Raw genomic sequence first — 14,119 nt, 5'->3', positions numbered from 1 at the left:
AAGCCAGAAGGAAAAAAGAAAAAACTTTTATTCATTGAGGTTTTGGCAGAATCCACTTATTTTGACGTGGTTCTCTGGCATAGTGCGGAACTACCATACACGACGATTCCAGATCGCTAATTTATCGTTTGTTACGTGCAGACGTTATACGATCGACACTTCGTGAGAGGACTCACTCCTTCGCCGTTTCCGCTCGCATCACAAGTGCCAACTTCGTCAGCCAAGCGCCTTCTCCGCGCCTTTTACGATGCAGCCAAGAGGTTGTTCAGATAAGTTCGCGTGTCCGGCAGCAGACGTACCTCGACCCAGCTCGTGCAATTCCTTCCCTCTGTCTTAACGTTGTTGTTCAATTTTACTGCCAGTCTCCCTTTCCCGCGGTGCAAACAACGACTGCGGAGGAGGGAAGAGAGCATGGCGGGTTCGAATGAGCCTGCGGGCAGACTGCGGTCTAGGCATGCATGCGAGGAGAGGCGGTGTGCAGCAACTGGGACTGCTCGGGCACTGCCGGCGTTCCCACACAGCGGCTTGATCGTTGAAATATACATGGTGCCCCACCTGGACCCGGAATCTGCGCTGCATCGGCCGAAACCAGCGATCCAAGTCGAGCTGATCGAACACCGGAAGCAACTGCTGCTGTATCTCAAGCTAAGCCTTCCACCTCGACTGGCATCTGGAGGCACCGTTTGGACCCGCCCGTGTAAATTGTGTGCGCCAAGGTGTTGCTGACGAACAAGGACGTCCTAAACTCACTCGAAAAGCGAGAGGCACGTGCGACTCTAGGAGAGCTGTGTTGAAAATATCTTCGCATGTATCGCACAGGCGGTCGCCAAATCGCGCGCCTTCGTTACAGTGCGGGATTGTTTTGAGAGTGACGACAAAGAAGTTATCTCCACATTTGAATCCCGACATCGTACGTCTATTCTTCTGTTACACTGACAATTGCTTCGAGTAGATCAACTGCCCAATCTTGTACTGATGAGCGCATGTTCAAGGCAGAAGCGCGCTTTCAGAACTATACAGATAGAAAAATAAGTACAACTTACAGTTCTGTCCGAACGCAGCCAGCTTTTCGTAGTTTAGAACCTGTAAAGCCGCTGCTCACAGAAATAATTTCCTGCGTGATTGTTGGAACTCAGAATCGCAACATAATCGAAGACCGTAAGATATAACAATAAGCAACTGGGCGTCGTCATCTGTCACCACCAAAACAATTAAGCATTCTACAAGGTTTGACGCGGTTAACTGTGCCAACATCTGCTTGTGCTACGGAGAACGTTTCGCCTCCAGCGCGTAAACTTAGCTAAGCTGCGCTAAACGTACAACCGTTGGGTAGTTGCTTTCAATGCGAAATTTAAGTTACTTATGTTTTTTGTGCGCAATGAATTGCTGCGAGCTCAGTGTTGGTAATGTTTTTCACTAAACCGACGCCGGCAGACAACTGAGAGCGATTTCGTTGCGCCTATGACGTGCAGTTATCGCGGAAGTACTTATTCCAGAACGCATATTTGAAAGCCTGTTGGACAATAACCTGACACCGGCAGCACTGAACCTGTTTTATTACTAAATTTATTTTGTTTTCTAACCTCACCCACCGCCAACCAAGCCAACACAGGGCGAAACGGGATTTCCCGTCAAATTCGCCTCAACTGTGCGAGAACACACCTGCGTGTCAGTCAAAACTGTCGTCAAACAAAATAACCCGCTGAAGAAAAACGCAAGAACAACAGAACCCAGCTCTCTTGGTTATACGTTACGGTACAGTTATAGTGCTCCAGTTTTCAGACCACCGCCGCGGACCATCGTCCTTGATCAAGCCAACCTGCGCCTCCAAGGACATAGCTCTCTTGTATCTTCACATCGCCGGTGTAGGAAGGAAGTCAAAGCACCGGACGAGCTTCGCCGGAAGTTCGAAGGTCGTCATGGATTTTGACGGGGCCCTGATGAAGACCGGCGGCTTCGGCCGCTTTCAAACGACGCTCGCCCTCGTGTTCCTCACTACGGCCACAGCACACTTCTCGTTCAACCACATGGCTCAGGTGTTCATACTCATCGTGCCCGAGCACTACTGGTGTCCCGTCGCGGAGCCCGAGGGCGGCGGTGCCAACTCGAGCTTCGTGGTCGGCTTCTCAGAAGGAGACTCGTGGAACGGCTCGCTCCTGCTGTCCAGACAAACTTGCCGTCTCGAACTGGGCATCGGTGCCGTGGATATTAATGGGACCACTACAGAGCAATGCCCCGAAGGCTGGCACTACGAGTACGGTGACCTGTACGCGACCATGTCCACTGAGGTAACGTGGAAGGTTGCAGATACCTGTACCCAACGTTATATTGGCGTTCTGTAGATGCGGGAGTGAGGCAGAGGAGAGGCGTAACTTGAACCAACTATTTGCCCTTCCGGGGTTACCTCGCTCTTTGGTTTCCTTTTCCGCCAGTGGTGTCTGTGTAGATTAATGGTCTAAATGCCAACGTTCAGTGGAAACTTGAGAGCCACTGCGAATCTTCTCTTAGAAGGTCCTTTTCGGTTAAACACCAATTCGCATAGACGAAGTGCGGTCGCTTCACTCTGAATCGACGGGTCCACGTAATGGAAATCAAGCTATACGGTGGGTAGACGCAAATAATACCTTCTGAGCAGGCTCGCAGAAAGTGCATCTGGCAACAGAAATCGGCAGCTGAATATTAAATACGGAGTACTTGGTGTTTTATAGTTCGCTTCGCAGTAACTAGACTCCTTCTTGCATTGCTGAAGTGGATCGGCTCATACCGTGCTCCATGAGTTATTTCAGGATGTCGTAACTAAATGTTTCGCAATTACAAACTTGTACTATAGCTTGAATACTAGTACTACCACTACTACAAATATAATAGCTGGAACAGAATAGCACAGAACTAATGTTGTTTGCAGTTGCTTAGAGATCGATTATATTAAATGCGAAGCAATTCTTGGGGGACATTTGCCAGTTAGACAGTATCTATCTAGCCGCCTCTGTCTTGGTGCTCTCATGGTCGTTTCATTAACTTGGTATGTACCTAAATTGGCACAGTATGACAAGAGTGCATAATAATAATAATATATGGGGTTTTACGTGCCAAAACCACTTTCTGATTATGAGGCACGCCGTAGTGGGGGACTCCGGAAATTTTGACCACCTGGGGTTCTTTAAGGTGCACCTAAATCTAAGTACACGGGTGTTTTCGCATTTCGCCCCCATCGAAATGCGGCCGCCGTGGCCGGGATTCGATCCCGCGACCTCGTGCTCAGCAGCCTAACACCATAGCCACTGAGCAACCACGGCGGGTACAAGAGTGCATGACGAACATAAATGATAGGTCATGAAACAGCCACCTACCTATTGGTATGTACCAACATTGGCATAGTATGACAAGACTGTATACCGAACATAAATAACAGGTCATGACATGAATGTCATGACGTGTGTTAGCCGCCTATGTCTTGGTGCTCTCATGGTCGTTTCGTTAACTTGGTAGGTACCTAAATTGGAATAGTATGACAAGAGCTTGTGACGAACATAAATGATAGGTCATGATATGAATTTCATGACGTGCGTGTCATGTAGGTCACGAAACAGCCGCCTACGCCTTGGTGCTCTCATGGTCGTTTCGTTAACTTGGTAGGTACCTAAATTGAAATAGTATGACAAGAGCTTGTGACTAACATAAGTGATAGGTCATGACATGAATTTCATGACGTGCGTGTCATGTAGGTCACGAAACAGCCGCCTACGCCTTGGTGCTCTCATGGTCGTTTCGTTAACTTGGTAGGTACCTAAATTGGAATAGTATGACAAGAGCTTGTGACTAACATAAGTGATAGGTCATGACATGAATTTCATGACGTGCGTGTCATGTAGGTCACGAAACAGCCGCCTACGCCTTGGTGCTCTCATGGTCGTTTCGTTAACTTGGTAGGTACCTAAATTGGAATAGTATGACAAGAGCTTGTGACTAACATAAGTGATAGGTCATGACATGAATTTCATGACGTGCGTGTCATGTAGGTCACGAAACAGCCGCCTACGCCTTGGTGCTCTCATGGTCGTTTCGTTAACTTGGTAGGTACCTAAATTGGAATAGTATGACAAGAGCTTGTGACGAACATAAGTGATAGGTCATGACATGAATTTCATGACGTGCGTGTCATGTAGGTCACGAAACAGCCGCCTACGCCTTGGTGCTCTCACGGTCGTTTCGTTAACTTGGTAGGTACCTAAATTGGAATGGTATGACAAGAGCTTGTGACTAACATAAATGATAGGTCATGACATGAATTTCATGACGTGCGTGTCATGTAGGTTGTCGTTAAGTTGGTAGGCTCCTCCGCACACTGCTTCACACAACATCGATTCCCACAGGGGGTGCGATCTGTCGGCTTTTTATTGCATTCCTCCTCACTACATAATCAGTGTCAATAAACAAACAAACAAACAAACAAACAAACAAACAAACAAACAAACAAACAAACAAACAAACAAACAAACAAACAAACAAACAAACAAACAAACAAACAAACAAACAAACAAACAAACAAACAAACAAACAAACAAACAAATAAATAAATAAATAAATAAATAAATAAATAAATAAATAAATTTTAATATTTGAGAAACTGAATAATTAATTAAGACTAATTATGTCATTAGGTGGCATGCAAAAAAATAATCTGAGTATCTCCAAGCGACGGCAAACAACATTACCTTGGTTCTGTCCAGCCACGTGGCATTAGAATATTTTAAAGCTTGGTGCATGATACTCGGGGACACCCTGTATATATACTTCTAATACTAATACATACTAATAGTACTAGCATACTACTACCATAGCTTGAATGCAAAAATACTAATGCATACCACCATTTCTCACTTTCATACAAAAAAAGAGCGATGTTGAATGTGTTATATGAAGCAACTGAGAGATTGAGAAGTTACACATGGTCTTCTGGCCAAGCCTGCGAACAACACTCAACGCAAAAATAAGCTTCATATCATACGCATGTCGCGGGTGTCCTTAGGGACTGTACGGCAAATTAGAGCTAAACAAGGCCACGGCGGGCGCAGCGAAAAGAGACAATCCTTGTTTACAAACTTTCCAAGGCACATGGAGGCCAGCATAACATCGAGAACTGCGACATCAAAAGAGGAACGGTTAAGAGGATGCTTTACATCGCGGCTCTTCATATTCAAATGCGCGTAAAAATAAAAGAAAATCCGACGACGCCTAAGCAGTTCTAACGAGTCGTGAATGTTAAAACATTAATGCCACATTGAATGCCGCTGAACGGTCCTTCTAGTTATGAACTGCTCGCGGGCAAGCGAGCGTGTTAAGACGCTTGACCAACGCCTCATTGATAGCATAAGGCCGGTGCCCTTCGATCCGTGACGTAATGCTATATTGCCCGACTGCCATAGAATCTAATGGAGACGTTTCCGAGTAAGCCGCGGTGATTTTGACGTCCGAGTAGCATGATGGTCCGAGTAGCATGATGGTCCGAGTAGTATGATGTCATAAAGCAGTGTGCACAGGCCTGCTATCTGAGAGCCACTGGCTTAGCCCAGTGGATAAGACACTCGCCTTCTGAGCGTGCGGTCGTATATGTTCGACACTCACTACCGCTAACGCTCTCCCTTTCTAATTATGTTTCTTTATACATTAATTTCTTAATAGCGATTACAGATTCGAAGTTATAACGCAAGCGAGTGTTTGCGCGGAGAAGGAACGTGCGGATAACACAGGCCTGCGAGAGCGACGGTGGCGTGGCATCGAGGCGGTGCCCTCACGCAACACCTGGCGCGCCAGCGTCACGTGACGACGCACGTGACATGGCGTCACTACCAGTAGGAATTTAGGTGCCGATTTCACTGCTACAGACGCCGACTTTTTCGCTCAATGGACCATGTGATGCTATCACGCGAAAAAATATATACGCGCTCATTTGGAAAGTTGAAGAGTAAGATTGTTCCGAAATGTCTTTTTTAAGAGAAAGAAAACTTCCTGCAGTCGTACTAGATTTCTTTATTTGCCGTATGCCCGTAAGTTACACTGGCACACACTATGAATGATCGAGTACCGTATACCGCGCTCTGGAATGAATCAAGGATGTACTCCTCTGGCAGCTGTCACTTAGCCGACACGTTGCACCGGGATACTAAATAGGGTTGACCCTTAGCTTACACTCAATAAAGTACGCAATACGTTTTTACAGTTCCACGCATAAAGAAAGGGCAGGTGTTTGTGTACATATCAGAAATATACACAACAGGGCAGATGCTATAAAAGAAACTCCCTTCTATTTTCTCAGCACAACTGGGTTTGCGGCGACAGCTGGAAGCAATATGTGCTCCACACAACCTTCTGGATCGGCTCGATGGCCGGATACGTCACATCCGGATTCCTCGCGGACAGGTGGGTAACCGGGCTTCGTTTTTGGTAGAACACGTGCACCGCGAGATTCGTAAATACTTTTGGGGTCGAGTTCGGGGCACTTGTCTTCCCTTCGAACTCGTGATTTTTTTTTAAACATCTCAAAAACAGCTACGTCGGTTTGCTATATATTTCTCATACGCAGCCTGCAGTCATAAAATTTTGAACGATCACAGTTTTATAGCGCGAGGCAATAACTCCCCATACAATAGTCACTTTATTCACTTCATATTGAACTAAGAAACAGCGTGTTTCATTAAAATTGAAAAAAAAAACAGCAAGCAATGCCAAAAGTGTGAGTGAAGAAACTCTTTATTGGGCGAATTCGAACCCGGAAAGACAGGTAACGCTCGAATCAGAACGATAGCGGCGAGCACATTCGTCGACCGCGTCTAACCTGAACTGAAGACTCAAGTGCTCTCGCTATTTGAACAAGTAACACCACACATCCCAGAGCAGTTTGTTGGTGCTAACGTATACGTCCGAGAACGTACAATACTATTCGCGTCGTGCGCGCAATTGAATTAGACAAGCCTCTTTCGATACGGAAATTATGCCAACATTCGATAAATTTCGTACACCGCTGTAAAGGCTTGTCTTGCGCCGAGTGATAGCTGGACAAGTTAAATACAGTCACCGGCGAAAAGTAAAACGAGTGTACACGTGACAATAGAGAATGTGCAGGCTTTCTTTTAACATCGTCTGCAACCGTTTGTGGGCAAATGTCAACATCATAATATATTATAGGGTCGAATTCACAAAGCTTCTATGGTTTGTAAGAACGGTATCATTGGCCAGCGGCTTTCGTTGGCCATATATGTTAGCTGTCACTATGGTCTAGCGCTTGTTACAAACTGCTACAGCGTAAGAATTAGGGCCCGTACTCACAAAAAGTTCGCACGCTAAATGCGTTCATGCTAGCCAATAGCACTGTAGGACATATTATTAGCGAAGGCGATCAACCAATGAAAAACAGCGCTTACCAACGAAAAGCTTTGTGAATTCGGCCTTAGATTGTGAATGCGAACCCGGACAAGTATTCAAAGGCGTTCGCTTGTGCAGTTCTAATGTACAGTACAGACTTCGTGAATACTGGTCCCTGTATTATACCGTAAAATTCGAAATCGAGCCGCACTAAAGAAATATGGCAAAAAAAGAAAAAAAAAAGTAAAGCCAAAGATAGTAGGGCCGAATTTACAAAGAAGGCTTTTCTTTGGAAAGTGCCATTTGCCATTGGCCGGTGGTCTTCGGTAATCATATGTCCAGCACCAGGATTCGTTAGAATTTGCTCTGAAGAAAAAATCGAGCGTAAGAGCTTTTCGCCAATATGGGCCGACATTTGTGTGACCTAGCAGAATCACAATACAATTTCCAGCTAAATCACAAAATTTTTACTTCGTAGGTGCTCTTTGCCATTATTCGGCCGCATTCGCTCATATGTCCAGCATCAGCATTGGCTGGATTTTTTCTCATACGAACAATTATAGCGTAAGAGCTTTTTTGTGAGTACGGGCCTTGTTTCTTTGGAGCAGTTGTAATAAGAAGTTCAGTTATCTAAAATTAAATCACATACCTTTTAAAACGTTGCCAGCATGTGACTTGGCCTGTTCGAAACCTTGTCCGCATATAACGCATTCTAAGTTGTTAGGAGCTGTTACGAAATATTTACGAATTCAGTAATTCAACCACACAAATTTTACTTGTGTGGATGAATTAGAGCGTGGCCCCCTGCCGGATGTTTGCGGCAGTATGTCATACATAAATAGGATGTATTCCCATGTTTGGTGTCATTTGTGTACTGACGATGTCACCCGCATAGATGGCGAAACGCCTGTTTTTGTTATACTTTATCGTTGAGTAAAGTCAGTGATAAAAAAAAAAAAACGTTAAAGTATAAGTTCCCTTGGCTTTTGGAACATTTTCTTCAAAGTTTACTTAGCCAGAACATTGGCCATAGATTTCAGGATGCTTTTCGTTCGTAAAGGCTGTTTGCCTTTGGCCTTGGCTAACACTATTACCAACGTCACGATTTCATGGGACCTGCCTTTACTAACAGTTCACGCGGAAGAATTGGTTTGTGAATACGGGTCCTGCTATACATGCGGTCGGTGAATCAAGTGCAGGAAAATGCTAACGTGAGGGTGAAGTACGTGCTGATAAACCGAGCTAAATGCCGGTTGTGATCCTTCTTTTTCCTTGTTTTTTTTTATGGTAAGACCATCATGCGTGTATGTAAAGTGGGTATTCTTTAGAACCGTGGCGTTCAGGGAAATTAAGACATGATCACGTGGAATGGTGCCGTAATAGATAATGGGCGAATTAACAAATATTTTCTTTCGTGAGTGTCCCTTGCCATTTGCCAGTAGGCTTCATTGAAGATTATGTCCGTCATCAGGATTGGTTAAAATTTTCTCTTACGAACAATTCTAGCGTAAGACATTTTTGTGAATACGGGCAATGGACCGGTATGATGTGAGGGTTACTTTCGTTCGATTCTGCTCCTTTATTATCATCCAGCGTTCACTGACGGCCGATCACGGTGGTAACTTTGGGCGGGACACCGATCGGATCACAGACGTTGAGATAAACCCTGGGCAAGCATTCACAAAGCGCTTGCTACGCTAGAACGAATTTTGTAATAACAGGAGCCTGTCTGTAGCGATAGCGAGCTTGCCATTAGCGGATGGCGCTTACGAGCGAAAAAAAAAAGCTTGCGAATTCGGCCCCCTATTTCTTAAGATCGACAATTGTTAAAAAATTCGGTGTGGTTTATTGAATTCATCGTTGTTTTCGCGATTGTCCCGTTACCTAATCGCGCAACTCCCAGGTTTCTCAGCAGTGCACATGAAAGATGTGTACATCCCGTCACGTATAGGCACAGCCTACGGAGACCCGTGCTTAAAGACTCACTCGGCTTGCGCGCCTGTGCATGCAGGTTCGGTCGTCGGGTGGCCATCGGTTGCCTCTCTGCGGTGAGCGCTCTGGCCAACTTGATGCCGCTCTTCATCTCGCAGCACTGGGGCCTGGCTGTGGCCAGGCTCATCGCCGGCATGGGCGCCGAAAGTGTCTGCTCCACCATCTTCGTTCTCGGTGAGTCGACCCGGCTGTGTCGTGGTTTGGCCGATCGTACTATATACTATACGGTATCGTACGTACTATACCTGCGTGCACACGTGTGCACACGCGTGTGCACACGTGTGCACGCAGGTGTGCACGTGTAGACGTGTGCACGCTGCGTGTGCACGCGCGCGCGTAGTTGGACGTATAAGAAGGCAGAGAAAGAGAAAAAAAGAGTGTCCGCCGTGCACTTAACAATTAAACGACAGAGGTCGAAATGAAGGGTCATTGCGTGTGTCTGCTTTATAGAAGTAATGGAAACAATGGGCTTGCTGAATCGTATACTCCGGTATAACTATAGAACAGCTTATACGATGTGACAATAATCGAATTAATCTAGCAGCCTCACTTCGGCACGTGCCAGTTTAGGTTGTGTCAGCGCAATTTCCTTCGGGCGAAGTGATTTCCATGCTTTCTTAACCAACATATATGCGTATACTGCACTTGACGCCTCCGATTTCGCGCGTCGGTGCGCGTATGTATCCGAACATCCATGCGTTCGCAGGCACGAATTCTTCATGCAAGGCAGCGCGCGGCGCATACGTCCAGCTCTTAGGGAGGCGAAGCTCGCGACAGAATTGCTTGCACAATCGCGGATGCTGCACGGACAGCAAGTAAAAAAGCTTCAAAAGACTGGAACGGAGCACGCGGACGTTACGAGAATGATAATGTCAATGATAATAATAATAAAAAGAAGAAGAAGGAGAACGCGCACAGAGGAAAGGAGGAGCAAAACCAAGACTGAGCTTCACGCTGAGAGACATCGCGGTTGCGTCGCGTTTCCAAACGCGGCGACCTCGTCCGACGACTAAGAGGCGGAAGAAGGAAGGCCTGACATGTAATAGTATATCCTCGCGCGCACGCACGCCAACTCGCACGTCTATGCGCACACATACGTATATCTGTCGCAACGGCATTGCGGAGGTGCGGTCGGTATTGACGCGCGATGCATTCCCCGCCTTCGTTTCGATATGCGCGGCGAAATTTGCATTGGCATTCGACGGTATGATTGCTCTTCGCTCCGGCCGTTCTTCATTTTGCCTTTCCGCCTCTTTCTCAGCTCTACACTCTCGTTCCCCACGAACGTATACGTGTACTTCATGCAAGATAGATGGGGTGTATACTTTTCTTTCTTTTTTCTCGCGTTTCTTTCGCCGCCTCTTTTTGCTTCGTTTTACCGCGGCGGCATGCGAGACACGTTAGCGCCACTTATGATGCGCGATTATACCAACGAGGACATACAGGCGCCCACTAGGGAATTTCTCGCTCCTCCTTTAGCAGAGCTTTAATTTCCTCCTGCATTCCGCTCCGTACTCAGCCGCCGATTACGCACTTGTAAATGGCTTGTGCGCTCAGGCACTATGCAGGGCGGTTTTTTTTCTCCTTTTTTTCATATCATTAGCAGAATCTTTCAATATACCCCATGACAGGTAGCGCAATTGTACTTCTTGAGCTGGATTACGCTCAGAGGCGGACGTTATTTGCACAAGAAGTAAAAGGGAATATTTGATTAGCAAATTTAGGTAATTAACTTTTAAACTAAGTATTTTATGGCACATATTGTATGAATTGTAGCCGGTGACTTCGTCATGTCTACTTGAAATAAAATTCGACGATGACACCAGTTTCAAGAGTAAAATAAATAAATAAATAAATAACGGAAAGGAAAGGAAAGGAAAAGGAAAAGCGACCATAGAGCATTCTTGTGTACTATAATGCGCACTGCGTCGCAAGATCATTTCCCGTTCGCGAAGCCCGAATTTTGATAGAGATAGAATGTAAAAAAAAAAAAAATGCTCGCGTAAGGAGCTTACGCTGTTCACTTATTTTCATTGCGCTATGTACTGGAAGACACTAACAGGGACGAAATGAGCACTGGTTGTAAAGAGGACGCCAAGCGACACGGGGGAGCTCAAGCTAAGGGGCACGTGCAAGGAAGCAAATTCAGATAAGAAGCTCACCCAGATGAACATGTCGCGCAAAACACGCGCAAAAGTAAAATTGCGCTCCTGCGTGTCGCTTCGTGTCCTATATTTACAGCCAGCGTTTCTTTCGACCCAGTTAGTGTCTTCCAGTACATAGCGCCAGGAAGAGGAATACTCACCAACCAACTGAATTCATCGCTCTTCTAATATCTTCTAAAAGATAGCAAAAGAAAACTGGTGGTCAAAATTTAACCGGAATCCTGCATTTCATTACGACTCTCTCTCTCTCACAATCAATCAATCAATCAATCAATCAATCAATCAATCAATCAATCAATCAATCAATCAATCAATCAATCAATCAATCAATCAATCAATCAATCAATCAATCAATCAATCAATCAATCAATCAATCAATCAATCAAGAACATGTGTGAGGAGCCCATTGCACTAGTATCCAAATAGAGGACAGGTGTTCTTAGCAGACAAACATTTAGAAAGGTTAACTGGGCCTGTTGGTTCGCATTGATGTTGAAGTTGCAAACAACCACGGAAAACTCTCGTGATCTGCTCGCCGTCTCTGCTATCCTTTTTTTTTTTGCGCTGCATTCAACATGAATGCTACAGCAGCGCTGCAAGGCCCATAACGTTGGTGTCGCACGCCAGAACGCCATACATGTCCACATCCCAGTGGGGGCACTGCACACCGTGTGCAGTTATGATGCGTGTATTATCTTTGCGTTCACCGCAATACACTTACATTGCGCATGAGGGCATATTAACCGTGTAATCTTGAACAAGCCGTGGCTGTACTGACAGCGAAAAATACTTGTCGAAGTGGAGGTACCTCTTCTGCATTGCGCCTATTGAGCTCGTTGCGCCGGCAAGCGTTGCGTCTCGTGTGCTCCCGGTGCACTTGAGGCGCAACAGTCGCCGTGAGCGAAGGGGAGACGTTGATCGTCCGTTGTGTGGCGGGGCACCTATTCTTCGAAACGGCGCAGTCTACATACATGTGTACATGTACACAGACTGCGTATACGTGTATGCGCTCTAAGTCTGTAAGCAAAGATGCTGTGTAGAATGTTGCGACGATGACCCAGAGGCTTTGTCGAATGAAATATTTGGCCCCTATAAGTATAAGAAAGCTGAACGCAACCAGATGGCCCACGGAGCAGGCCTGCATATTGCCACCGATGTGTGCGCACGCGTAGGACTCGATTCTACGTATTACACCCCGCAGTTTAGCTCTTCCTACGAGCAAACAGTCATCTCAGCTTTCCTATAGCGACTAAAGAGAAAAAATGAAAGAAAGTAAAGAAAGGCTTCACTTCTCGTTGGGCGTTTACTATTGGCTACTTTCGAGACGCCAAGGTAAAGGCAGAGGGTGCGCGACGCTGTTCTTCGGCCACAGACGAGTAACTCCTCGTCCTCTAATGGCGTTCTTAGAAAATGCTGACTCGCTCAGCCCGTTGCAGTCGAGTCCATAACAACGGGGGATCCAAAACGTCCCATGTGCGGCAATATTTTCGCGACTGCCGACACCGCTAGACACTTGCGCAATGCGGAGCCTCTGCCGCAGACAGCAGGTATGTTTCCTCGCTATATACCATAGCGGAGCGTCGGGCGTGCGCGGAAAGAGTGTTCTCGGGCGCATTCTCAGAATTTATTGCAGTTGTCGCACGCCGCACAAGCCCTTGCGAGCAACGGTCTCAGCATTGCCCATTCTTTGCGCGTGGTTCCGCCTACGTGACGACGGGACCCAAGGGCAGGGCAGTCGTTTGAGGCGCGCCTACGCAAGCACGCACTGGCAACACGCCAAGGGATCAACACAGCCCAGCGATGCTATCTCGAATCGCGCCTAATAATGACGCCGCGCAGTAATTGGGGCGAAGTGTCACGAATTAGTAGTAGTACTAGTAGTAGTAGTAGTAGTAGTAGTAGTAGTAGTAGTAGTAGTAGTAGTAGTAGTAGTAGTAGTAGTAGTAGTAGTAGTAGTAGTAGTAGGAGGAGGAGGAGGTAGAGGAGCCGTAGTTGTTGCTCTTAAGAAAAGAGCAAGAGGCAAGGTAACTGTTATACCAACTGGGGTAACTGTTACACAAACAGCAAGAACTCGGTAGTGTCGCGGAATGTTTCACGCAGAATCAGGTTACACTTAACATCGACAAAACCAATTTTGTAGTCCTCCATTCCAGGAGGAAGGAAACGAATTGTGACTCCCTGTCTATATTTTTAAATAATGTCCGGTTGAACAGAGTATGCCGCTTGAAGCATCTAGGAATTTGGTTTGAATCGGATATGCATTGGAAATATAAAATTGGTAAGGTATGTTATAAATTGGCGTATGGTTGTCATGTATTGTTAAAAGCCCGTCAATGTTTTGACCTTCGAGTTTTACGGATGCTTTACTTTGCGTTTATACAGAGTCACCTTTATTATTGTTTACGGTCTCGAGGCAGTACATGAAAAACCGTAGAACCTGTCGCCGGTCTTAAAAAACGGGCGACACCTTTTCTACCTTTTCTAAACATACTGCCTACCTTTCTACCTTTCTAAACATCAGTTACCTTTCCTAAACATACTGATCCAAGTAAACCTGTGTTTCAATGGCTTCGTATTCTGCCGTTCATTGAGGCCTATAA

General features: G+C 46.0%; 2 protein-coding genes across 4 annotated transcripts in view; one reads left to right on the top strand and one right to left on the bottom strand.

Moving 5' to 3' along the window:
- The window catches only part of LOC135914201 (angiomotin-like), a 130,896-nt gene that overhangs the window by 81,097 nt on the left and 35,680 nt on the right, over window positions 1-14,119 (bottom strand). The window contains exon 1 of one of the 3 annotated variants that reach the window (XM_065446957.1): window positions 9,349-9,522. The exons of the other annotated variants lie outside the window; for them this stretch is intronic. Within the exon in view, the coding sequence (XP_065303029.1) occupies window positions 9,349-9,517 (169 nt within the window). The 5' untranslated portion in view covers window positions 9,518-9,522. Of the gene's footprint in view, window positions 1-9,348; window positions 9,523-14,119 lie in introns of those variants that run through there. 3 annotated transcript variants of the gene reach the window in all.
- The window catches only part of LOC139054655 (solute carrier family 22 member 13-like), a 33,254-nt gene continuing 32,138 nt past the window's right edge, over window positions 13,004-14,119 (top strand). Inside the window, exon 1 of the mRNA XM_070532033.1 lies at window positions 13,004-13,066. Within this exon, the coding sequence (XP_070388134.1) occupies window positions 13,040-13,066 (27 nt within the window). The 5' untranslated portion in view covers window positions 13,004-13,039. The remainder of the gene's footprint in view (window positions 13,067-14,119) is intronic.

This window comes from Dermacentor albipictus, chromosome 1 (genome assembly GCF_038994185.2).
Source record: "Dermacentor albipictus isolate Rhodes 1998 colony chromosome 1, USDA_Dalb.pri_finalv2, whole genome shotgun sequence".
Taxonomy (NCBI): domain Eukaryota; kingdom Metazoa; phylum Arthropoda; class Arachnida; order Ixodida; family Ixodidae; genus Dermacentor; species Dermacentor albipictus.
The sequence above is the reverse complement of the archived record's forward strand: the minus strand, read 5'-3'. Positions and strand labels throughout refer to the sequence as shown.